Source organism: Morone saxatilis, unplaced genomic scaffold, assembly GCF_004916995.1.
Source record: "Morone saxatilis isolate NCDOM2014 unplaced genomic scaffold, NCSU_SB_2.0 Contig19, whole genome shotgun sequence".
NCBI lineage: Eukaryota > Metazoa > Chordata > Actinopteri > Moronidae > Morone > Morone saxatilis.
In genome coordinates, this window is record NW_023339751.1 from 7,129,853 (window position 1) to 7,157,114 (window position 27,262).

The 27,262-nt window shown below is 40.7% G+C and overlaps 1 protein-coding gene across 2 annotated transcripts in view; it reads right to left on the bottom strand.

The window, feature by feature from the left end:
- Positions 1-24,364, bottom strand: part of pde10a (phosphodiesterase 10A) — a 36,423-nt gene extending 12,059 nt beyond the window's left edge. The window contains exons 1-7 of one of the 2 annotated variants that reach the window (XM_035664065.1): positions 24,021-24,364; positions 13,608-13,739; positions 3,726-3,754; positions 2,346-2,469; positions 1,246-1,295; positions 984-1,124; positions 131-286 (exon numbers count right to left, since the gene is read on the bottom strand). In XM_035664065.1, coding sequence (XP_035519958.1) covers positions 131-286; positions 984-1,124; positions 1,246-1,295; positions 2,346-2,469; positions 3,726-3,754; positions 13,608-13,739; positions 24,021-24,084 — 696 coding nt within the window. In that variant the 5' untranslated portion in view covers positions 24,085-24,364. The remainder of the gene's footprint in view (positions 1-130; positions 287-983; positions 1,125-1,245; positions 1,296-2,345; positions 2,470-3,725; positions 3,755-13,607; positions 13,740-24,020) is intronic. The other variant, XM_035664066.1, reaches the window with a different exon arrangement.
- Positions 24,365-27,262: the final 2,898 nt, after the last annotated feature.

The following is a 27,262-nucleotide window of genomic DNA, read 5'->3' on the forward strand; positions in this document are numbered from 1 at the left end:
AACTGAACCCGACAAGGCTAATAGAGATCTTAAACAGATCCAGATTAAGGTGAATACCAGGCTAACTGTAGTTCTGTGAGCCTTGCTCCAGCCTCCCACTCTTGGTGTGTTTTTTCTGGGTCAGACTGACCTCCTGGTGGCTGAGGTTGAAGGGCTCCTTGCCCCAGTGCCGATGCAGCTCCAGGATGGCAATGAGGTCCCCGATGGCAGTGAGGATGGGGAGGCACAGGACAGAGTGAACATGGATCCCTGAGTCCTGCCCTGTGCCGTCGGGGAAGCGTTCGTCCTGCAACACACAGGTCGTTATCACCGGAGATCAACAGAGGAGGTCAGTGTAGCTGGGACATCCACTGATACAATGACAAAGAAAGATTGATTTTTTTGTCCTTTTACTTGGAAGGTGCTCACCACAGATCACTTTTGCTGGAGCACTCTAAGAGCTTTTTCCAGACTTTTCTTGGATATCTCTTGTTCATGTTCAAGTGTGAATGAGGACACTGGGCCTCTAATAGGAAAAATCCCCTATCATTTATTTATTAAGCACCAGAGGTGGGAACAAGTCATTGTTTTGAAGCCACAAGTAAGTCTTAAGGCTTTGTACTTAAGTCCAAAGTCAAGACTGACTGATTCAGGTCCTATACTTTGCTGAAGTCATAATGCACTGTGTGTATTGTCTTTTTAACAAAGAAATGAACTAAACAAAATTATATTTGAGTCCACACCTCCAGTAGGCACTGTAGTGTGCAAGTGTAGAGCACTGCAAAACATGCAGAACTAAACAGGAATCCCCCCTGAACTCACGTTGTAATTCAAAGTGTTTTTTTAGTTATTTTTAGCTTCACGGGGCTGAGTGCATTAAAGCAGGTGATTTAATCAAACATATATACAGGGCTTAAAAAGATCTGTAATCAAACAGCTATGCAGTAAACTGTTAGATTCTTATGATGGGTAAATATGCACTGCTTCCTAGAAAACAGCCTTACCCCCACGATGTCCTCTACTAGCAGTGTTTTGCGAGTCTTGGCAACATGAGCGGCAATGGTTGTCCCAAATGCGATGGGGCCAGAGGGGATGAGGCTTGGAGGGCCATCCTTGGCCCCCGTTGGAGTGAACAAACATAAACTCTATTGAGAAGAATAGACAAGAACAAAGAGTGAAACAGAAGCGGAGAAAGAAAATGTCAACTTTATGCACAAAACTGCATTGGTGTACAAAATGTATTCAGCGAGTGTCCTCTCCACTTACATTGTTGCATTCTCCCAAGAAGTAAAGTGCAAATCCATCAGCTTTTGTTGCTGTAGAAATAAGAGACACACAGGTCACATGTGCTTTAAATACAGATAGACAGTCCGGTAACAACTGACATTAGCCATCAGTGTGTGTCCATGTTATATTCTCTTCTATTGTCTAACAATAAATGGCAGATATACCTGAGAGGACAAGTGTGACAAGGAGACCAGTTACAATCTAATAACAATCTATTAACAATGTCCCACATAACAATGAGGGCACTCTGACCGAGGGCTTTGACTGCCATCCAGTTCATCTCATTCCCGATCTGCCTTTCCAGTCCCATTTCACACTGATATATGGGTCATGTTATCATACAATGTGACAACAGAGAGACTGGTGGAAGATCACTGAATACACAGATGATCAAGAGGCTAATGAGCGGTGTGGTTTGGGTGAAATGATCCTTTGGTTTGACTCTTTGACAACATGCTAATGTATTAATAAAATGCAACACAGCAGACTGTGTCAGGGTTAGAACGATAAAGTTATGGATCTGTTTCAATTTTTTCGCCCCTGGTTTTTCACATTTATTGATATCTGGCATTAAGAAATGCTCCAAAATATGAACTAGAAAAATAGAAAATGGAATCATACCAACAACCAACCAATTAATCTAATATTTTATATTTGATATATTTAAAAAGAATGTATTGATTATATAAATGTATTGTTTGATCATGTGATTCAATTGTTTAGTTTTTTAGTTATTTTAATTAGATCATTCTTTCTGCTCATGCTATGTTGGAGCAGCTTATGTAGGGTTCAGTGGGCAATTCAGTTTGTGTCAAAAAGAAGAATATTCTTCTTGAGTTATTTACCACAGTAAATTTTATTCCTCCTCATAAAACAGATTTTCTGCAAATGGTATTTAGAATATTTAGAGTATTTGGCCTCAGTCTTGTAGGGAGATATTTACACAAACATTGTCATTATCAAGTTTCTTTTCCTCCAAATAAAAAAGTATATTGTCAGAGTCACTTTCGGGTTGTGGCACCAGTGTCATACGAACTGAAGCTGGGAGGATCAATATGCTGGATCATGTCTACTTTTACCTGTTTTGATGATGTTGCACAACTCATAGAGCAGGAGTTTGTTGTCTCCTCCAGTGTCCAGGCGCTGCTCCATGTAGCTGTTGAGTTCGTACACCACACCCTGCATATTTGTGTCCTGGTACTGCTGGACACAACACACACAGAAATTGCAACTCCACAGCCTTGCCATAAACACTGAGATTGAATTTCAAAATTCAGCAAACACTACGACAAAGAAACAAGCTGCACTCCGTACTGCATCCGGTCTAATGTTACTGCAGCACCTAGCTACTAACTCAAATGGGAATTTCTTTTTTCTTTTGAATGAAACACTATTATTTTGCTGCCATTCACAAAGACAGAGCCATTCACCACAACATTACCCTCCACTCCGCCCTTACACTCCCCTTCACTGCTGTATTCTAGCCCAGGGATCCCCCCCACAGTCCCAAGAGGAGGCCACCGGAGCCCCACAGCTCTGATTAGAGACCTGGCAAGCTCTGCTGCTCAGCCTCAGCTTAAAAGTGTGGTTATGTAAGAGGCAGACCTCCTGTCTTGTACAGGGCCAGAGAGCCGTCTATTTCTGCGCCTGTAGAGAGGGTGAGGACAGGACGGCAGGGAGAGTGGCGGACTAGAAAGCCTCCCCCACGGGACGCCTTCTATCCTCCCACATCCTGTTTGCACAGACGTATGGATGACGCACTGAGGGGTCGAGTGGCCCTCGTTTTTTCTTCTACTGTGTGTATATGTGTGAAGTCCCTTCTACCCAGCTCCAAGGCCCTGCTGTGGGCGCTGACACCTGGCCTCCTAGGGGCATCATGGCGTGACGATCACAAAGGTGTGAACATGTATGTGAAACACAGGGGATCTACTCTTTCCCGTAACTTTTCTGCCAACTCTCACGTATTTGCAGCAAAACATTCATGTTGTTTCCTATTATTCTTGATAATTATGTGTGACGCTGATGCACAGAGCCTGGCCTTTTCTGGACAACTCCAGAGTTAACATCAAAAGCATCACTACTGTGCCGCAAAGAGTGCACGGGTATGAATTTGTGCACGATTTCATGCTTTTATTCATGTTTTTCAAGTCAATGAGAAAAAGTCACACCGACACTGTTCTAAAGAGAGTAAGTACAAGGACAAACAAAACTGTTGTCAAAGAGTACTGTTAATATGCATCTTAATTAAGTACACCAGGACATTTTTTGCAGTTATTGAAGGACAGCATTGAGCTCTGTGTTGTCCTTGAATTAATTCAGCCATAGTTTCCAATGTTAAGTAAAAAGTCAGTCACTAAGGTTATCTTTGGGAATTAAAATAATAAAAAACAACATGTGAAAAGTATATTAAGGGAAAGTTCGTGGCATTGTCAGATAAATATGTATACATAAAAACCTACCCTGCTGACTTCTTTAGCTGATGTGTCATCTGTAAAGAGAAAAATCACAATGTTAGAAAGAATCTTGAACACATGTTGGATTTTATTTTTTAGGATCAGATTTGATATTCTTAATCAGTGGATGAGACATGAAGAATCAGGGTGGTTATGGCCACCACAGTTTCTTCTGCACACTTCACAGCCCGTTCTTATACCCAGGCATAGCAGTGTTCAGTTAGTTGCAATCTAACTAATGTTAGATGCCATTACATCCTACAAACTGATCCTTTAATTAATACTGGTTAGGAAAGAGGATATGACATGAATCAATTAGGGAAGGAAGTGAGTTGATGCTAAATTCTCTCCCAGCCAATGTGCCGCTGAGCTAAGTACCACGTTCACCACCTGTGTAAACTCTATGCAAAGGCAATCATTGCTGAAAAAGAACAAACATGCACAATCAACTATGTCTGCATTAAAAAAAGCAACAGGGTGAGCCACACAGAAATCTGGCCTGGCTGTTTGAAAGTTGGGTGGATACTCTGCTGTGGATTCGTGCACCAATGGATTACAGACGCACAACACCACAAAGCAGCAAATAAGCAAAACCATATGTTGTCCTCACAACAGTAGTCAGGTGAATGGTAAATGAGCAAATGCAAAAAATATGCAGTACTCAAGGCATTAATACACATTATGTATAAATTATGGGCGAAAACATCATCTACTTTTGATGCAGGGAGACGTTTGCTTAAATTATGTTCCTTTTAAAACAGAATTAAGAGAAGTATTAATTTAACTTGACAAGTGCAAAATTTTGTGGCCTCAAGTGCAAATTCCTGCTGTGATTTCAGGCTATTGGAGAGACAGTAGACATATGACTATTGTCTTTGGACATAGACACTGAAGTATGTGATAATAATGAAAGCTTCAGCCAATCACAACAGTTTCTGGACTTATAGTCTGGGAGCGAGTCTGGGAGTGCTACTTGGGATGAAAATAAAACCATTCACACAGCTCAAGCGGTTCTTCATTACACATGCGTCAATAGCACACGAGAACAGTAACTGCTCAGATCTCTCTGGTAACTTTTCATGTGATCAGATCAGGCCATGCACAAGGCTAGGCATATTTTAGAAATATCTACTGAAGTGCTGACTCGAGCTGGTCCTCTTTTGAAACAAAGCTCTTTGTACATGTGAAGAAAGAAATTACAGCCAGCTACATTGTTTGTTGTTTTAAACATTCCCCCAGTATGCTATGAGTTTCCTAACTTAGCCATGAGAGCTATTTTAGAGTGAACCCCTGGCCGGGCATGACGTCAATCAGAGGACAGAGAGCTGCACTTGAAAAAGACTTCAAACCCTTTTGAAAAAAGGAAAAATACACACAGAATCTTTTTTTAAGATGACTTGTTGAGGCCAAGAATATTCTTACATGAAGACCTTTGAAGGACAAATTTTATAAATACAGCAGGATACCTTGTCTGTCTACTACAAGGGACCTATTTTAACTTGAACGCTGTGATAGAGTCATTGATTAATTACTGGAGAATTATATTCAAAATGAGAGAAATCAATCTACTCATACCCTTAATTCAATAGATAAATATGAATAACAGACAAATTACATTTTAATTCACTTTACTGCATGACAGTTTTTATTTGCTTATATTTGATTAATTTGATATGTACACAGTATGATGTAATGTGCTATATGATGTGGACATGGTGTAGTATGTACAGTATAATGCTGAATGATATGTGTGTCTGTGAACAGTCCTTGAGAAAGAGGGCTGTGTGAATAAACCTGATTTAACTCTAAAGATACCAGGAAATATAATACTCATGCCTTAATTGGATTGTCACGGTACTCCAGACAATTTAATTTCCAGTATGCAGTATATACAGTGCCTCAGTGTCTGTGGTGTTTGATAGCAAAAAGCAGCATGTGCCTGGGTAACAAGCTATGAGCGGCATTGAAAGATTTTGTTTTCTGCTCCATGATGACCTAAACTTCGCCCCTAGTAGTTAGCACTCACTGGTAAGGGGGGAGGGAGGATAGGTCAGGACTGACAGTCCAAAACCAAATGAAGGGAGACAAAAACCTAAACACCCTGGTCAACACACGAAACAGCTGCAGAAATGGCAAAAACTAAAATATACCATTACTGCACGATGAATGATACTAGAAGTTCTTGGGCCTTTATGGGTGCAGACTTCTTGATATGATGTAGCATGGTCAGAAAGTTTTCACCTCATTTTTGTGAGATGCTGCAGTGACAATGACTCCAGCAACACTAATATATCATATTAGCAAAATCTATCTAATCTATTGTGATAATTTTATCATATAATGTTATCTTGTTATAAAGGTCTGTTGTGCAAATGAATGATTCTACACCATGCTAATTTAATACTAACAAAATCCGTAAGTTAAGTTCTTGTTTTACACCTAAAAAAGGCTCTTATATATATTAGACAAATATTATTATTAATATTTCAATCATATGGCTCAGTCCTACATAAGAGTCTTCCCATTCCCAGACGTATATCCTCTTGTGGGTCCCCCTGCCCCCAGTACTCAAAGTCTCTCCTGGAGGAAATGTTCACCAGGCACTGTTTATGCTGTTGTAGGTCCAATTACACTCTGGCAAATAATCTCTGCCGGCATTTCATGTGTAGCAGTCCCAGTGGAACCACCGGGTGAGCGCTGTGTCCACACACTGAAAATGTCTAAGTTAAAAAGTAACAGGAAGTTGTAGTACTTCCAGGCTATATACTAAGATACAAAAGGAAGTGGCCTTTAAGTCTCTTGCGCTGAACCTGTTGCCTGGTTGGGACCAGTTCCAGCAGTAAGCGTGCAGGGTCATGCACACTCCAGCATCATATTCCTGGTTTTCCTAGAAACCAGAAAATAGCGAGAAAATATACTGTTTTGTATGTTTGGCTACACTCTTGTTTCCTGAAGAAAACATATTATTTTGCAACAATAACATCTTTGTTTCATCAGGTATGAGTCTGGGGATTAATCCTAAAGGATACAACCACCCCTGGGGCAGAGGGGGAAGGTATGTATACAGGTGTGTGCGTGTGTGTGTGTGTATGTGTGTGTGTGTGTGTGTGCGTGTGTTTTATCAACATATGACGTGGTCAGCCATCAGCACACAGACAGAGACCGGTAGCCTGTTATAATGCCATCCCATATTTTCATGGACACTGCTGTGCTTTTAGTAAACACAGGAGGAGAGGGCTGACATGTTCTTAGAAAATATACTGCCAGCTCACTAAGCAGTGAACATTAAACACAACTGTCTAGCAACTCCTGAAACCAGCAGAGGCTAAACAGACCTTGTCTAGTAACTTCATCGCTCCATTCAAACTTTTCCTGAACCAGAACAACCTCAGTGAAAATGTTTGTCAGGTGTGTAGCACTGGGATATACAGCTATAAAGCTGGCAGGTATCAGTTTGGGCTATGTGTTACACTGCTTGTAAACCAGTGCTTAGTGGGTAAGGCTCCTTTGAAGATTTTGTTTATAAGGTCAACAAATACAGCATGTCCTGATTCTGTTTATTGCCTACAATCCTACATAAAAGAGTAACAACTTTCACATTTTTTTCTAATAGAATGAGAGGGCTGCATGCTTATACTAGTTAATCATAAATCATAATTTGATGTTTTTGTGCATACTATTAGTGTATTTATAGTCTGTTTCTTATATTTTTAGTTTCACAAAAACTCCTGTTTTGGTACATTAGTTGTTCTCATTTAGCACCAGTGCTGAGGTGTAATTTCCACTGTGGACTGGGGAAAATCCTGTTTCTGTTATAATTTATGGCTTAAATAATACAGACTGTAAGACTTCTTACATATATTTAGTACTATTATGGCTATTACTATTTAGCATGATGACCAACTTTTGTGTTAATTACCATAGTCCCTTAATGTATGTAGAAATGCACAAAATAAAAAAAAAATTCTCAGACTGCTCCGTTTTATTGAGCTGCCCTCCACTTCTCAATCCAAAGTTACGCCCTGGCACTGGTGTAACAGTTCAGACAGAGGAGCTATGGCTGGTAAAGGGAAAACCCTCACACAGACAATTTCTGGAAAAACAGAACAAACAGCAGAGTTAAAATAAATGGACCAGCGTGACGTTAGACAGGACAAACCCTCTCCTGAGTCTGGATGTAAAATTTTCTTTTAGTTCCAACACCACAATAATAACAGCAATAGGGTAAAAGCCTTTTGACACCACACAAGAATATCTGTGCAAATGATTTGCACATATTGATTTAATGGTGTGTAATGAAAGCTCTTGCATCAGTGTGGGACATCTGTGTAGCAGACCAAAAAAATACAGCTACCCTCAATCAGTTGTTGTGGTTTTCTGAATGGATTCAACCAATAAAATCATCAGATTCTGCAACAAGGAGTCACGCAAACACACAAATGCAGATTCAAGCTGACACAAAGATTGTTTTTGACAAAGGAGAATTGTTAATAAATCTTTTGAACATTTTGTCCTCTATGACCTCTGTCATCTTTTATCAGAGGTCTGACATGTTGTTGTTACTGCGATGTGCTTTGTACAGCAGATAAACAGATCTACTAATGTTATTTTGCTAAATACAAGACAATTTGACCAATTAATTTGACAAATTTGACAATTTCATTAATACTACACAGAAAATATAAACATAATATAATAAAAATATTCAAGTACTTAAGTGCAATATGTAGATACATAAATAAAGTAATAATATTAATAATAATAATAAAGAGGGATGTCTGACTTTACCCTGTACCTTTATCAAAGTACATACACACTGACGCACAAAGCTTGTAGCTCACATATAAGCACAAAGGTCTCTGGTGAACTGATAGTGATAAATAATTTGAAGAAGCACCCAACATATCAACGGCCCTGGGCTAAGGCTTTTCACTAGGGGAAAAAAATCCCCCAGTCAGCTGGGTCTAATGTGCGCGATACTTGGTGGGCGCTTTATTGATTTGCCGCCACACACACACACACAGGACAGTCAGCTAGCAGTGACTCAGCAGTCAACATGTGTCGACCCGGTGCTGCATCAACCTGCTTCATGGAGGACGTGCAGCTCCCTGTTTACCTCTACTCCACTTGTTTTTTCACTGTTTATGTTTATTTGTGTGCTCCTTAAATAGAGATATCAATGAGACATCCTGTTTCAAAAAAGGATTATCTATCTGTAAGGTCATTGTAAATGTAAAAATTTAGCAGATATTTTTCTGGCATTTTTGGGTAAGAAAAGACTTTGTAAGAACAAAAACTTTTTGTTTGGCATGTACTTTTAGTTCACATACAGACAACATTAGTAAATCTAAAATGTTTTTTTCGATCCAGCATCCACTGGGTGCTGCATGGGGGGGGCCTCCTCCTCCCTCCTGATGGAAAGCCCTGCAGGTGAGACAGTGCTCTTATCACAGTAGCGGGGTATGAGGTTCTGCTACACAAGCACATCTTTGTCCGCTTGCAACTGCCGTCCAAACACATCTGAGAAACAGTATCAGCTGCTCAACAGCTCGGCCCAACTCTTGCCCTCTGGAGCCCAGGCAAGAGAGGCTGGAGACTCACCCAGACTTATTCCACAGTTCTCCATTACTAATCAGACAGGCAGATAGACGTGTCATGGATATTCAACTTTGTGAATGATTGTGTCATAATGAATGCTTTTTTTCCCCAATCTCAATGATGCTGAATTGAGAATGAGGTAATTGATTAAGTGCTTTAGTTAACTATCAACCAAAATTTCAAAATGTCTTCAGTTTGCAGCCTCTCAGATGTAAGTGTATGCTACTTTCAGATGCAAAAAATGCATATCTTAAGGATTTCAAAACAAAAAATCTTAAACTGTGAATTTTGTTTTCACAGATTATATTGTATCTGATTTACCTTGTTCACAAAAATTATTATATCGAAAAACAGTACATCCACACAGAAACTATAAACATACAAAGAAAGTTTCACTGTACACTAAAATGATATCAGTACGTATTGTGTTGACTTTATCCAGCCTTCATCCACAACTCTGTTTTGTATCAGCAGAAATGTAAAAATGCCTTTGACAGTCGGACAAACAGCCACAGCTGTAACATACAGTATACACTGTGTGTGTGTGTGTGTGTGTGTGTGTGTGTGTGTGTGTGCATTGCAGAAGGCATAGATAAGTAGCGAGGGGCCTCTGGATGGAAGCAGCAGAGGGTTTGGGACTTATTAATTACCCCATGACAGCGTCTGGTGTGAAGTAAACATTGCCAGTGGGACAGTGGTCTAGAGAGGTGTGATGGTCAAATGACATCAGCGGGGATTCTGAGAAACTGTGTTTTGCTCACAGTGTTCAGTAAGAGGCTGCTGTAAGATTGATCTGCACGGTAACACTGTTATGACACACCAACATCTGCCTTGAAAGCTAATCTTGATACATGAATACAACAATGAAGCAATAAAGTAATAAACAAGAGAACAATACAAGAAATGTATAATTTGGTTATTATGACAGGGCACATTTGTAATATTACCACACAACAGATTCAACACAGAAGCGAGTGTGCAAATGTGAAGGCTTTTTCTGGAGCTACAGTCTGTAACACAACCTTTGTACAAACACATCCTCACACACTTGCGTGTATGTGTACAGACAAACTGATTTATGTTCTCCAATGTAGCACATCACATGATAGCTGAGAACGGGACTGGCTGCAGGGATTGCTTCCAGGAAGCAGTGGTTATCTCAGTGACGATCACATGGGGACAGGTCCTGCTGCCGCTGCACTCACAAAGAATATAAGATCAATCTGATCTCTAAAAAATATCACTGCAAAAGTGGACAAGAAAATACATCTTAAGAAAAAAAATTGGGTTCTTGTATTAGTTGAAATATATACAGGAAAACCCCACCTTAAAATAAATTGAGAAATGTGCCAACTAAATCTACAAGTCAGATCCCAGCCATCATCCCAACACAGTGACCATTCAGCCTGTGTGATGAACCAGAAATTAGACAGTGCTTGTCATCTGAGTGGATACAGCCACTAAGAGGGAGACGCAGAGAGGCTTCAGAGTGGTGCCTAAGTGTCTGCTCACAGTGGTCTAACGGAGGGAGTGGACTTAGAGTGATATTACTGATGTGATGTTAAGATCAACCCAGAGAGAGAAATGTGGCATAATGAGAGAGCTGATTACCGATGTTTTCACCCCGAGTCGGGTCGCCTCTCACACAGCTCAAGAGCCCAACGCAGGTTAGTGGCTGAAATGTTGTTCAATACCTACAACTTGGTTAAGACTAACTCAGCGAGCCCAGTGCGAGTGATCAAGGCAGAATACTTAAAAGTAATTTTAATATTATTTTACATGACGGTCAAAACTGCATGGTGAAAACATCCAACATCAAGTTAACATTTGGTTGAGAAAGGAAATACATTTACCACGCTAGATGACGTCTGACTTACAACGTACATTTTATTAAAAACAATCAAAATCAAAATCAATTCAGAAATATTTTCTGTTTTTTATTGCACATATTCTGCTTCTCTTGTCAAAGCCTGGTGCCTACGTTACCCATGATGCAACTAAACCACCAACAGTGCAGGTATGTTTTGCTAGTAGTAGTTAACGGGCTGCAGTAACAGACCTGTTTACAAACTGTGTAAAATCAGTGGAGTTCTACTTTGAGTTGGCACTGACTGCATTAAAACAAATGTACAATAAAGCTTCATATTATCTGGTAACTTAAATCATAACCCGCAGAGAATAAAGAGACTTTTAATTTACTTCAGCATTTTTAACAGTGCAGATCGCAAAATCAATTTCCAAATAAAAGTTGGCAACAAGAACAAAAAACTAATCTAACAGAATTAAAATCCATGAAATAAAGGCACACAAGTACACATCACTAATATTTTTTTATTTAACATTTTCTTTTTAATCATGTGTACCCCCTGCAGTACTCCAAAGCTCTCCTCATGGTATGCATACCCCCATTTGAGAAACACAGTAGCATATTTCATACCAACATATGACCTTTATTTATGTGTAAGTGATGGTACTTAATGAGAACTGAGAATGCCCAGCTGCATACCTCAGCTCAAATTTGGAAAAGTCTGTTTACAGCTAGATGTACAAGTTGTGTAGCTGTTCATTTCAACATGGCAAAAGCTGCAGTATGTCCCTTTATTCTTCTTCTCATATTGTTGACTGGCTAAAGCTGGGAATTTGATGATGCTAATGTATATTGTGCTGTTTCATGTCCGTCTGAAATGCTGTACCAGGAGCTTCACACCTATCACTCGATAATCATATAGTTTGCATTACTGTTGACCACTTTCCAAAGCACATCATAGCACTGACTGCTTGGAAGTTTTTATACCTTCACAAGAATCAACTTTTGAGAAATTTGAAGCTGGCTTGAAACATGTAATCCATCCTAATAAACACATGTCCATCTTGTTTTTATTTGTAATTTCTGTTATGGCTGTTGGTAATACAACACAGACTTTTCAAATCAATCAGTATTTATGAGCTTCTGCGCAATGATAACCTCAACTTTGCATCCCTGAAAGTTCATTTTCCTACCGTACTGAAATAAATGAAAACCAGTGGCCAAATAGAAGAGAATAAAATAAATTAATATCTTAAATGCTAAAACATGCCTACAGCAGCCATGTTGAGTATACGTAATTTGTAGCAAACAAATTAGTTCTTTAAATTACTGAGTCAAAAACCATGGGAAAACTGGAGGCATTCATGTTTGAGTTTCATGACTTGTGCGGGAACTGAAAACTGATGAAAGTTGCAGAAACATAAGCAGGAAGTTTTTCGCCTTTCTGTTTCAGTTTTGTGAATCAGGGTTCATCTGCTGTCATCTGAACTACATGAGTGAAATTAGTTATTCCTACTTGGTGCCAGCAAGAATGATTAACATGAGGGCCTCCATGTGGTGCCTGTCAATCTAAACACACGTACACAGGCACACATATATACTGTATACAGGAAACGTCTCAGACGCAGGCTCAGACTTCAACGTCTCTGCATGGCAGCAATGAACACTACTGTCTGTAGACCTCATGTAGAAAGCAGCTCCAAAATGTGACAAATCCATCCTCTGCCAGTTTCCCCCTTCACTTCAACACACCCACACCCTGAGCCAGCAACAACCCCCCTACCACCATCCCCACCACCCTCCCTACCCCTCCCCTGGGCCCCCTTCAGCCGGCTGCATGTCTCTGGAGGTCGCCTCTGACGTCAGCAGCTTGGCTGGGCAGAGTGCCAGCCCTGTGGGCCCTTGATGGATGCGGTTGGTCTGAGAAACAGTCCGCTGTGTGTGGAGCGCACGGCACAGACTCAACTCGGCCCGCTCAAACACATCTAATGACCCGTAAACACCCGACAGGCCCGTTCCCTCTCCCCTTCTTCTGTCTATCACACACAGTGACGATTAAAGGAGACACATGTGAAGATGAGTGATTTGTACTGCAAATGGTCAGGATAATAAATACAACCCACAGAGGCACGCTCTGCCTCGGCTCTGGTTATCCTTTGGTCTTTAAAAGAAAAAAGGTTTTAGTTTTTCAGCGCAATAAAAGCCAACGACTGACGCGGCTACAGATATTCAGGGCAGCCTGTATTTGTGGTTGACTAGTCAGGAACTCATAAGGGATTATGTGAGCTAAAAAGTACAAACATTTAACCAAAGCAAAATATTACTTAAATTATAACTCTGCGTCAATATACTGAAATCCGCTGATCCGATCATTATGTCACAGAGATCCAGAGAGCTGCAGCGTGTGTGTGTGTGTGTGTGTGTGTGTGTGTGCATGTTTCCATGTTTGTTCCCTGTGTGTGTGTGTGTGTGTGTGGGTATACCTGCAGGCCTGCTGCTGGTCTTCCTCTTCAGCCATCTGTCCAATGTCTCTGCACTCACGCTCTCCAACACAAAGTCGTCCAGCATCTGCGGGTGCAGCGAGAGGTAGGCCTTCACTTTCTCATCTGTCAAGCCTGAAGAGCACAGAAATAAAATGTGTTTTAGATCATGCACTACACAACTTTATTTATGACTAAGCAAGGTGAAAAGAAAAAAAAAAAAATAAATCTGGGAGATGTTGCACAAAATCATGCAAATGCTGGAAAAGTATGGAGGAGAGAAACACAGGATATAAGACGACGGAAATAATGTCATATAACAAGCTGCCAAAGGTGCACAGTGTTCCTGACAGTCACCCAAACAAATGCACACGCTTGAAACAGCCGAAGGTCATCTCTTTTTCTTTACTCTGAGGTGAGAGCGCCAGCAGCAGCACCTAGGTACCAGCTAAAGCTCTCAGATAGCCAGGCTAGCTCACTTATGTTTACTGTAAAGCTGTGTCTCCAGGGATAGGAGCCCCCAACAGAGGCAGCAGGATAAAGGAGGACTCGATTGTGCTTAATAGGCAATTAGGTTCTTGAGAGCTCGCTAAGTGCTGCTGTTTACTGTCTTTGTTGTCAGGGAAAAAAGCCATTTGCCAGACCATCGTTGAGGGAAAGTTGTTTTTAATACACCCGCTGGCGTCTGAGAGGCCGTCATGATGCACTAGGAAACCATCATGTTTAGGTCACTCACGCAAATGGAGTGTGTGTCTTAAAACAAAGACTTGTAACTGTCTAAATCCAGTCATGAGACGTCATCTCATCATGGGACTGTGAACTCAACGCTGAAATGAAATACAATCAAGAGCAATCCTTCCTAGAAAAGAAAGACAATCCTATGGCGGTGCTAAATTTACATTTTATGGTATGGCACACTGTAACTGTATCTTTTATCAGATAGTAGTAGAAAGAGGGACATTGTATTCAGACAGCCCTGATCGTTTTTTTATACCACTTTCTCACGAAATGTCTGGTTATCAGGAGCATCTGTGTAGACTCCCTTCAAGTATGAATCACAGGAGAACATGCAGCTGGAAGGCATGTGTTCTGCCGTCAGACACACGAACATACATACACACTGAATGAAAATATTACTAAGTGGGGTGTCTGTCTGAAATCCTGTATGATATCAGGGTAGTGACTACTAGTAACGGCTGCAGACGTTTGGACAGCAGCACTGTACGTGGAGGGTGGCACAGACTTGACTGTCGGGTGAGATGACAAAATAAAACCAGATGCAGGAGCTACAAGCATCCACTTAAACTGCAGGTATCTGTTGCAAGTCTATAAAAAGTGTTTAAAACTTGCGTTTGAGGAATAACGTTTACTTTTAATTGGATTTAATTTTAGAATCAAAGTGCTCCTGACTTTGGTAAACAGTCTGAGCAGCTATCTATGACCTTTGATCTATTCCCCCAGAACAAATCATTTGATCTTCAGTTACGATGGATCATCTGCTCACTTTGTGTGTTTGAGTGTGTGTGTAGGTCGAGCAGGCTTGTGGTTGCAGGCAAATAAGGCAAACAGAGGTGGGGGTAAGTTTGAGGGGTGGAGGACGCTGCGGTCTGACGCTGTCCAGACACGAGACACAGATCTTCATGAGCGGAACGCCTCACGAGACTCCTGGCCAGCTCTGACGCACATCGGCAGAATACGGCTTAATAAATCAGAGAAAGTTAAGGGGGGGTGAAGGGAGCTGCAGGGGACAGAAAGACACACAGAGAGGAGTAAAATGGGAGTGCTGCAAAAGACCCTTGCGACTTTGTCCTATTTGAAACACAAAGAAGGCACTGTGATTAGTGACACTACAAAAAACGAAAAAACAAGGTCGCTGTATCAATTTATGAATACAACTTTTGTGTCGACAGGGCTCTGAAAATTATTTAGCTATCATATGTGTGCACATGAACAAAAATAGTCAAATGTCCTATTTTCAGGGGGCAAAAACAAACTGCAGTTTGTTTGCATATAAAGGTTGATAGAATTGTGTTCTGGGTACAACCCTGTGCTTAAAATTACTGACCCACGCTAGCAACAATTGTAAAAAAAAACACCCAAAAACTGGAGTTTGTAAAGCCTTATTAAAGCACAAAACATGGCTGTCTGGAACAGCCACAGTTTATTTCTGACCTCTAACTCAACCCTTAACCTTTGCTTTGGAAGAAGAAGAATGCGACATGACCAAATTCAATGTTTTTACTAACATCATAAGAGTGGGGGAGCACAATATATTTGGCTAATCAGTATCAGGCCAATAGATGCTTAAAGGATAAGGCTGTCCATATGCTATATATTTTTTTATTGTCAACAAGTAACATAAAAAAGACTAAAAGCAACAAGTGTGTTAGTCTGTCTCTCAATACTGAGGACATAAATCTAAAAACAGCTTACAAATATATGCTTTCATTAAAAAAAAGCTAATAAATGTCCTAAAACAGCCAGGCACTGTGGTTTTTATCAAACATTATTCAAACAGGAGTTATATTCGTTAGGGACTATTTTCAGTTGCGGGTGAATACACAATTAGGTGTTCTAGAGATTATTTCAGGCAGCAGGGCGGTTTCTGTGATTGATTTAAAATGATCTACAGTGACGGTGTTGATCCTAATGAAGAAATATTTTACCTAGTGCAACAGTGTGACTAAGTTATGTGTTTTTATTTGTTTGTGGACAACAATAGAGCTCTGTTGCACTGAAAAATAACCTGCATCAGGCTTTGGCAACACAGATAACACTTGTTGGACAGTTCAATTCATTGTTGGTTCTTGCCAATTCATGGTTATTTTTTGACAACAAATATAAAACAAATATAGACTGTGAGCAGAGATATCCTGCAAAACTACGTTATAACGATGCACTGATTGGAAACTTACAGACAAGACAATGTGATACAATATTATGATGCATTAAAGAACGGCAGAGCACATGACAGGAAAGCCTTCAAGGGTCTGCTTCCTCTAAAGTAAATGTGAGATGTTTGAAAATATTAAATCAATGTTACATATTTCAAACATTTTTTTTGGTGAAGACAGGCTGTTTAAAACAGATACTAATTAAGCATCATCACAGTTAGTTCAGATTAACTCCATTGGTAGCAACTCCAGACATTAAAATGTATTTATCTATACACTTTAGAAGAAGAAATCACTGGAAACAGTGACAGAAATGTAAATATCGTCAATCTCTATTAAAGCACTCTGGAAAAAGTTGTCAGAGGAATGACTGGTTTGACCCAACAGCCACTATATTGCAGCATGATGGTGATTGATGGCACTTTTTTTCTGAACATTCCAGCTACTTTCTGTCGACCTTACAGACTTTCCCTCTGATTCCTTCTGAAATCTTTCGAGCCTCGGCTCAACCTAATGTGACCGCAGTGACACTCAGAGCTGTGGGATATGTGCGTCAGTGTCCTGGGCCTGTGACTACGACGGCTAATCAAAGGTGCAGCCAGATCTGTCCCACATGCTGTGGTCCAGAATGGTTAACCCCACTGGGAACCACATGTGCTCACTCAATCAGGAGAGAGAGGCGGGCTGCTGTGGGAGAAGCGATGGCTTGGTCACTGGTTTGACCAGAATTTTTTTACTTTATTTTGTCAAACCTCAGTAAAACTTTCCTTCCTGCTGGGGCCAACATTGCTGAAGACAATGGCGTCATCAAGATAAGCACTAAATGTTTTTGATTGGATGCTAATAAACACAATATATGACAAGTCAAACATAAACAAATCAAAATATGCAAAACAAACTCAAAACCCTATCATCTAACAGGTTCCTTTAAGAAAAAAAAGCCAGCCCATGAACCAATATTCAGATCCTGCACATAAAAGTAAAAGTCTTGCATTTAGATCCTATTGAAGTAAAAGTACAGTAAAAAGTATTATTAACAAAATGTATTGACTGTGACTGATATGTTATTATTTATGGCATTATTAGACTGTTATTACTGATGCATAAGTAGCATTTTCCTGTTGTTGTTTAGTCCAGTGTTTCCCAACCCAGGGGTCAGACCCCCTCTGAAGGTCACAAGATAAATCTCGAAGGTTGTGAGATGATTCATAGAGGAGGAAAGAAGACAAAATTAAGCATTGCTTTACAAATTTGTGTTCATAATTTGGACTTTTCTCTAATCTTTGCGTTGTATTTTACTTTTTTTCTTTATTTCCTGTCACATAATAAAGGCAGTGAGGTAAAAAATACAAAACTTCCCTCTGAAATGAAGTGGAATAGAAGTATAACATAAATTATAAATACTTTTATAAAATAAAAGTACTTTCAAATTGTACTTGAATACAGTACTAGCGTGAATATACATAGTGACTTCCGACCATTTTAAATGAGTCAAATGAAGTCGCTCATTCAGACAAACGTATAGGCGGGAAGCAGTTTGTTATGCAGCATGTTTGTGAGTGGCTGAAGCCCAGTTGGCAGAGATTTTGGAGCCTGACTCAGACTTGGGCTTCCTGTGTAAAAACTGAAGCCTCAGTTCATGCAGTGAGGTATTGTTGCATAACACTTATCTTGAATAGAGCACACCACACCCTGGGACTGGGAAGGGAAGGCCAAACCAGTCACAGTCTGGGTCTCGCATCCAAGTTTCAGTACGAACACGCTCCTGTTTGACGGGGGCTGCATTTATGACAGGGGGTGGATATCTATATGTATATGTGTCAGCAACAGTTTGTGGTGTGTGGTGCTTCAAAATAGTAAATTCTTGGGAGTTACAATTCAAGTTTAGGAGCATTTTTATTAAGGAAATCAATTAGGCACGGTCTGATTTTATATGGAAAAGTAAATGGCTTGTAGAGATGCTGAAAACTAAGTAATTCACTCCATCCTATAATAAAATGTTCTTTCAATAAATCATTTTTCATGCCTTCTATTAGTATAGCAACTCATGGAAACAATCACCAGTATTGAAACTTGAAACCGAGTTATGGTGATATATCATATATGAGTCACAAGTGATAATAAGACACTTTGCAGGTGAATTTTTATCAATGGCACAGAGGAGGGAAAGCCCCAGAGCATTCCTGCCATTAAATCTCTTTATAGGAAGCTCCTTCAGCTAATAGGAAGAGAAAAAAAAACTCTGTGAAGCAAGGCCTCATTTCTCTATTTGTATCCACACGCATGTCCTTATTTTACCATTTACATTTGGTTTGATTTGAGCCTGCACAACCTCTCTCTGTCACTGTTTTTATGCAACACCATGCTTTATGTCATCACCCCAGTCTCCATCTGAGAGCTTCCCCTTTTACTTCTTTTTCCCAAAGTATTTCTCAATGTGAATGTCACAGTGTCACATGTAGCAAGGTACTCTTCTTAACCAAAGCAGTCTCTTAAGGATCGGACTGTAAATTAGGGGAAATTATTATTTTTATCATTGATTAATCTGTCAAATAATTTTTTGGATTAATTGAATAATCATTTGTTTGAACCCATTTTGTGACAAAACCCAAAGTTTTTCTTACATCTCACTGTGTGGCAGCGATGTACAGGTGTACACCGGGGACACTGTGGCGGGGTCCCGTGAGTTTCACCAATCATAGCAGTCCCCCACGCACAACATTGAGCCACACAACACCAAACTACAAGATTTCATTTTTGTCAGGCAATGATGTCACTCACTGACTTTGTCATCTTAACAGAACTTTTTTTGCAATTTTCATTTTTTCTCATAATTTCATTGCCAAAAAAACTGCCAAAAAACATTGCAGCATGCGTCGTATTTTTTTTGGGAAAAGCTGCTGTGAAATCAGGCATTTTAGGCTGAAACAATCCTGAAAATGCCTGCAAAGTCCTGGAGGGATTGATAAACTGTTGGGGTGTTTATAAACTGCACTTTTTAGCTAGAAATGTAGGACTGGTAAAATAAGTCTGTGATAACATGTAATTACATCTAATACAATTTATCTTCAGGTTTCAGTGCAGAAAAATATTTTATATATAAATGTGATCAGCTCTTGAGATCCACGAAGTTGAACATATTTCAAAAAATGTTTGCCCTGAATTAAGCCTGTCAGATTAACTCAGCTGAGAGAAAGTTGATGAGGCACTGACTCAGTTGGAGGGAAGGTGGTTACTGTAGCTGAGGGAGAGGTGTGACTTGGGTTATTATTTGGATTATCACTGTTTTATGCAGAAAAGGGTCAAAACTGAAGCATTTGCAAGATTTATTTTTTCTGAAATACTGCAAGAATTAGACAAAGATGCAAGCTCTATCAAAGAAAACGAGGATTGATTCCTGGAGGGACTGCCAAAGGAAAGCATTGCTTTAATTGAAACAATAAACCCACATATGCAAAAAAACCCACATTTTAAGAGCTGTTAAAAACAACAGCCAGCTCCACCATCACTCATATCTATTCCTCATGAAGCAGTGAGCTATCTGTGTGACAGTGCCTGAACAGAAGTGAACGTGTGTCTCCAGCGCTCCTGTCAGACAATGCCGAGCGGCAATGTCAACAGCAGAGGCCGACCTCGGCAGTGCCGATGTTTAGCGAGCAAGATGTTCCTCCTCTGCAACACATAGATGAAAAATGCACATAAGAGAAAAAGGGAAAAGACCACTTCTCTTGAAGCGCACTCCTTCTGGCAGTGAGTCAAGGGCAAGCTGCCAAGGTACTACTTTTCACTTTCCTGACATGAGGCTGAGGCAGGAAAGGGGAGGGGGGCTGCGTGCGTCAGCAGGTCCGCCTGGGACTCCCTTGCCAGGAGGTGGGAAGAGCATGTGGTTCTTATCTTATCTTTGGGAGGGCTGGAGCACAGCGTCCAACACTGACATTCAGTGAGCGGCGAAGAGGAGGAAAAAAAAAAAAAAAGCCAACACTGAAGATGAAAACGCTTTGACTCCTCTCCCACTGCCCACCTCATATATTCATTGAGCTTGTGCCGGTGAACCTGGGTATGTGTGTGTCCATGTGCAGGTGAACACATATACACCCCCTGCCACATTCCACAGCAGTCAAGGGTGAGGTGACCGGTGCGGCTGCATCAATACAACCAGTCAGTGAAAAGGTGTCAAATGAAGAAAATGCTGTTTCACCCTGGACTTTAACTGCAGTCCCATCACTTCCAGCAGAGACACGCCCCCACATGGCGAAAACAAACACCACTGCACAAACATGCAAGCTCACACCTCACACTAAAGAGAGAGAGAGGGAGATTTCCATGGAAATGTAATTTGCATTATTTCCACTTGCATGGTCCAGGTCATTAGACGTAAAGGGTAAGGGCTATAAATGGCAAACTGAGATGTAGATAAGGCATGTCCCTTGATCCACAGGGTAATAGTGTGGTCAGAGGCTAGCAGCAACACTCTAACTGCAGTTACAGACACATAACAGGTACATCTTCACCTTATTATAAACTAAAACACTATTGTGCATTTCCCCTTCAGTAAAAGGAAACTGAATGACAGCCAGAGGTGGTAGATCACACGGCATACAAGAGCACTGATTGTGAGTCTTAACAGTAAAGCTGCAGTTGCTGCCTTGGAGTCAGCATCTCGCCCGAACCGGTGGTTTGATCTAGTGCTGGGTCTGCCCCCCCTCTTCTATCCCCTGAGCCACATCAGTGATCAGGGGTCATGTTCCCCACTCCACATCTGGACTGATGCTGAACTCTCTGCAGCCGCTCTGCAGAGTAGCCAGTGGGGACCTGGGTAATGAGAACCACAGATCCTTGCGTCTTCTCCAGTGCCGTGTTCTTTTATGAGCCTTGACACGAGGACAAGTTGTAAAGAAATCTACATGCATGTGGCCTTTTCCCATCCCCTCAGATACCAACCCACGACAAGCTGACAAGGGGGTCAACGGACGCCTTGAGGAGAATGTCATCTGTTCCACTGCTCACATTGTGCACTGTGCCCTGGCACTGGTCCAGGCCTGCACAGATCTTGATGCAAAAAAGGGTTCAAACTGCATAACAAGCTAATTTTCTTTGGCTTGAATTTCATGAGAGTTTAAATAAACACAGAAGACAAATCACAAAGAGAGACTGTTTGGCATGTGCTTGGCCCAGTCTGGAATGATTTAGCCATTCAAATTTGAATCAAGCTTTAATTTTCATATTCCAATCACATCAAGCAGTATGTTTTTATATATGCAGTGACTGCTGTGAGAAGTCCTCACTGTGTGTGTGAGAGAGAGGGCATGCGGTGGGGCAGGAAATGTCCAGCGTGAGCACTTCCTGCCTGACAATGCAGCCTTCTTCACTGAGTTAAGCAATTCGTCGACAACCAATTGGGTTTTGAAAATGCCTGGGAGATCACATTAGGGCTGACCCAGAATGACCTCCGATGCTGAGTGACCAGAACTATCCACAAACAATGCACACAAACACACATGTGTATATTTCCCTGCAACGTGAGGCTACAAACAGCTATAATATCCCAGACTGCTTAGAGTTATAGGAGCAACCAGGGCGTGAGTGAGCCAACATGTTGTCTTTACAAACTGGAGTCTGTTTCTCGAGAGAGGACTGGATTTGCTAGACAGTCCAGCAACCAGTCCCATTTCAGAGAGGACAAACAATAATAGGGGGATAAACCAGCAGTTGCTAGAAAACCAAACAGCACTTTTAACCACAAAAAAAAGCTCCACTCCTCTGTGTTGGATACATTTAAAGTGATCCATCACATGTCTAATATTTGCAGAAAGCAGTCTATGTAAACAGTGCTATAAAAACATGCAGAGCAGATAATGGCGCGCATTCTAGTTCAGAAATATACGTGTTCATGTGTCAAAAAGCCTTGGATGAAGAAAAATCGAATTATTCCCTGATCTCACACCAGTCACAGGCGAACATCCAGTGAGAAGGCAAATGATGTGTCAAGTTAATCCTACATTTAAACCAGATTAATTGACAGCTGTAGCATTTGAAGAAAAAAAAAAAGCATAAATGTGAGCTATGATACTCACACATAATGACAATTACAGCAAAAGTGGAAATCAATGATGACCCTTTTTCTCTGGTCAACGTATTTGTGAATGACTTGTGTATAGTATTCAAAAATAGTAGAAGGCAGCTTAATATTACAGCTCATTCTACAGTAGATGTTACTTCAAGGTACTTGACTCTGACAGCCGCCCACATCTACTGTTGTTTTGTAAATTCAAAAAGTGTGGAAGCTTTGTGAAATTCTGAATTCTTGTCCTTTTTTGGTCAGTATGAGGGCGGGATACCTACATACTGTACCTCAATAATACATTCCATGACTGCAGTTTACTGCTATGTGCGTACTTTGGCATCACTCAGTCTCCCAGGCCCCAAACTGCTAACTTGTTATTACAGGGTTGCCACTAAAGGTCACTTGAGGTGCCACTGAAACAACTGGAACCACTGACATGAGTTATTCACAAGGCAGAGAGACTGTAAGTTCTGATCACAGGGATGAAAAATTACAATAATTCCTAAAGTTCTCTCAGCAGTATTACAAAGATACAAAACCAGATAAAATGCCAAAATATGCAACAGGGACTGTAAATTCACCAATGTGTAGTGCAGACATGCCAAGAAAATCCCAAAAGTTTATTATGGGTGAATATTTGGGATATTTAGAAAATTACAAATACATCCACTAAACGTTCTGCATATTTTTTTCTTATGCTGGTAGCAATTTCTCAATATATTTTAAAAAATAAATAAATATAAATAGTGTTAAATTGCTAATTATACCTGCCTCTGACACTGGCTGAAAAAAAGACATAAAAGCCTTAATAAAATTAAGACTAAGCTATGGAATAAGAAACCTATTATATTATAAGTGTTATATGAAGAGGAGTATTATAATGAATATAAATTAATTAAATAAATACTACTTAGTGTAATTAGAATAATATAGCCTACTAATTTCAGTAGGAATATTAACCCTGATCTCACATTTCTTCAGAAATATTTTAAACATTTATTTTCCTTAAACAATATTTAGACTTTCTATCCTCACTCCGGCGCAAGCGGTGGGCTTCGCTTCCTTTTTGATGCCATGTATTACTGCAGCACTGCTGATTGTCCCCTCCACGACAGACCGGACCGACTCAAATCCGGGATGGGTTTCTTAAACCGGCTCTGTTTTATTTCAAATAATAAGGACTGTGGAGACACACGCTATATTTTCCTAATTACAGTCCTGTCCGGTCCCCCTCTCCAGTGAAGTCCCCACCCATCTAGATCAGCTATCAATCTGTCATTCATAAAGTTGAGGAGACACATGGGCAAATAACGTACGCCTGCAGGACCAAAATATGTCCATGTTTTCGCGTTTCTCTGCCCTGCTACTGAAAGTAAAAGCTTTTTAGAATTTCTGCGTAAATTTCAGCGATGATTTTTGTGTTATTCTTTAACAGTGTTGGTTAAAAGAAATACCTACTTGCACCAAGGAAACAGTCCGTTAACCTTCTGAAACAGCTTGTTGAAGACGGACCATCTTCCATTTCGGATTGTGAGCGCAAAAGGAGAGAGGAGCCACGGAGAAAAGTGCGCCTCTGCAGCTGCAACTTGGTGCGTCTGGGTAAAAACCAAAACTAATTCCAGTACGCGCTGAGGTGATGGTGTCCTCAATGCTTCAGGCTGTGCACGGTTAGGAAGGGCAAGAAGAGCAGTGTGCTGCCCCCCTCCCTCCCCTCCTCCACCAGCGCTATGACCCAGCACCGCTGGCCGAGGTGTAGCTACAGTCGGCCCGCCTCCTCGGCGTGGTGGCTCCGTTGTGGATGTGCAGCAGCAGCAGACTGGGGGAGCAGAGACGACGACGCATAGACACAGAGAAATGGGAGTAAACACACACACGCGCGCACACACACACAAACGGGGAGAGAGGGAAAGACAGGAGCGCGCCTGTGTCAAGTCAGCCACAACTACCAAGCAGAACTTCCTCTCTGATTTTCAGAATAAAAGCCAAAACGCTGAACCCTGTGTAAGGTGCTCGGTAAAATGAACATAGTGATATTTTAGAAAGAATTAGAGAAGTAGATTACACGTTGTTTTTTCAGGATTGTCCTTTAAACAGACACATTTTAGTACAGGCATGAAGCCTGTGGCTCAATGCGCATTCTTAATGAGATATCCTGGCAAACATTCACAAAGACACAACACACCTTAACAGAGCGCTTAAAAACGTTGCCATCTTCTTAGTAATTAACTGATTGTCAATATTTTCACAGATTATATTCATCCAGTAAACGTCTTTGCAATAAACCAACAAATAATTAATTTAATTTGATTTAATTTGAAGGGTAAATCCTCCTTATTTCCGGTGTTTTGCGTGCTTGACGCGTCTGGGAAGCGCACTCTTGACGCTGCTGAACTGCTGTTCCTGTTCCTGAATTTGGCTGCGTAAAAGGGGCCGAGCCACATGCCCAGCACTCTCCAGAGACACGCTGCTGTTTCCTGATCCACGACTCAGTGGTCAAGGAGGAGACGGCGACAGACTCCAGATTTACAGCATGGCAGGAAAAAGCACTGGAGCGTCTGCTATTGCATCCAGTGACTGAAAAGATGGAGCACAGAAAACCGTTTAAGCATCTTGCTGTCCCACCGACGTGCCCTTCAGCAAGGCACTGAGCAGGCCATGTAACTCCTGCTCTTGAGGGAGAGCCTATGTTGACCTCTGACCTCCACAGCAGAGACAGAGAGAGTTAAAAACCTGAATAAATCTGGAGAGTTGGGTTGGGTATAAAGCAGGTTTTATGAATGGCTTGTGTCCAACAAGCCCGTTCATTGAGCTCAGCCTTTCACCTAAAGCCAGGCAAAAAGACAACCATGTATGGTGCAACGCAGACTAGTAAAAACAAATGTCATTATAACCTTTGAACGCAGACTTTAATTTTGGTGCATTAGAAATACTGAATGTACAGAAAGCACAGCATGTGTGAGAGTGAGCCAGAAAGCAGGGCCAGTCGAAACACGGATCATACCAACATCTAATTTGTCTCTTATCCAGCTGTAGATTTTACAAGAGGTCCTTTTTTCTGATGTAAATAAGATTACTGACTTTTTCTTTCTCACTGTTGATATTTCAGCTCCTGACTTCAAATATCTGCAGAGACTTGCATGTACTAAAGGAATGTATTCAATTGATTTATTTCACCAGGGTAACTCAGTCGCACATTTACATAAATTATAATTGTAAATATCGCCTTGATTTGGCACTATAAAATAAATCAATGTAGTCCATTGCTTTAAAGGCCTAACTCTACAAATGACTGCAAAGACTGCACATCTGCAGTGCAAGTGAAATATTTAGACATGCTCACTAGAATCACAGATTTATCTAATCCCATAGTAATAATAAAAATAATCTAATTAACCTCAAATTCAGGTCAACCAGATAAATGTCGTTCTGCCCTGACTGGAAAAGACAATCTGGATTAAAAAAAAAACAATTACAAGAATGATATACAATCATTTGGATTCTACAAGGTTAGAATGGTACAATTATGATGTTAAACTGCAGTATTACAACATGAATAACACAAGTGTTAGTCAAAGGATTTCCTGTTTCAGTTTGAGCACTCTCTGACGTCTTTAAGGACACACTCAGTTCCTGTAACTGTAAAGTTTCTGCCTTAAAGCTAGGCAACGAATGCATCCCCACTGATGTTTATATTTCCACTAATAATTTCCGAGAAGAAAACAGCCACATCATTAATTTGAGGACACTGGTAGAGCAAAACCATCCTGACATGTTACTAATTTTGTGCCATAAACATATGTATATGTATATATAGAGCACTCATAAAAGATCTTGGTCCAGATTAAACACACAACATATCAACATGCACGTAAATGATTCCTGGTTGCTAATCTGACTTTCTTTCCGTGCGAATAGTTTAAGTGCGGATCCCACATCAAGTTCCAAATGAAGTGAGCTCCCTATCTCCACAACCTTTGTAGATGTGTGCTTGTGTTATCAGTGCTCACAGAGCACCTAAACAGCTCTGAGTCGGCAACATGATACAGCATAAAGTGTGCCAGACTCCCTCACGGCCGCCGCAGCATTACATACTGATCATATCGAGAGAGAGAGAGAGAGAGAAAGGTGTGGGAGTTACGTCAGCATGTGCGCTATCAGTCACTGGCATTCCTACACTCTCGAGCAGCTGGTCCATTCAGAGGTCACGTATAACATAATAGATTCTCTCTGACACACTCTGTCGCTTTTCCTTCCATTTTAGCTCGATGAGAAAAGTCCTTAAATGAAGACACAACTTGCATCAGCTTGCTGCCTTTTGATTCTTTTAAGTGTAGTGGTATTGCAATAAAGCGTGCATCTGTTCATTTGAAATGCTAATCTAATAATATTTTCTGATGCCCAGAAATTTGGGAGGTTGAATGGAGGTGACGCTGAAGGGAGAGCCAAATAAATTCAGCCATTTAGGTGAAATAAAACCATTAACATGCAACACATTGTCAGCCTTTTATTTGAGGATAGATACACATCCTTTAGATGCCATCTTGATTCATATAAAAACTTCTATTTTCAGGGCTTCAACTGTGAGAATTATTGACTTTTTATTCTGAATTGTGAAACTTATGAGGATAAATGAAGAAGGTTGTAAAATTGTCAAGAGTAACACACAAATGAGAAGAAGCTCCGAGTTGATGAAGCTCAGA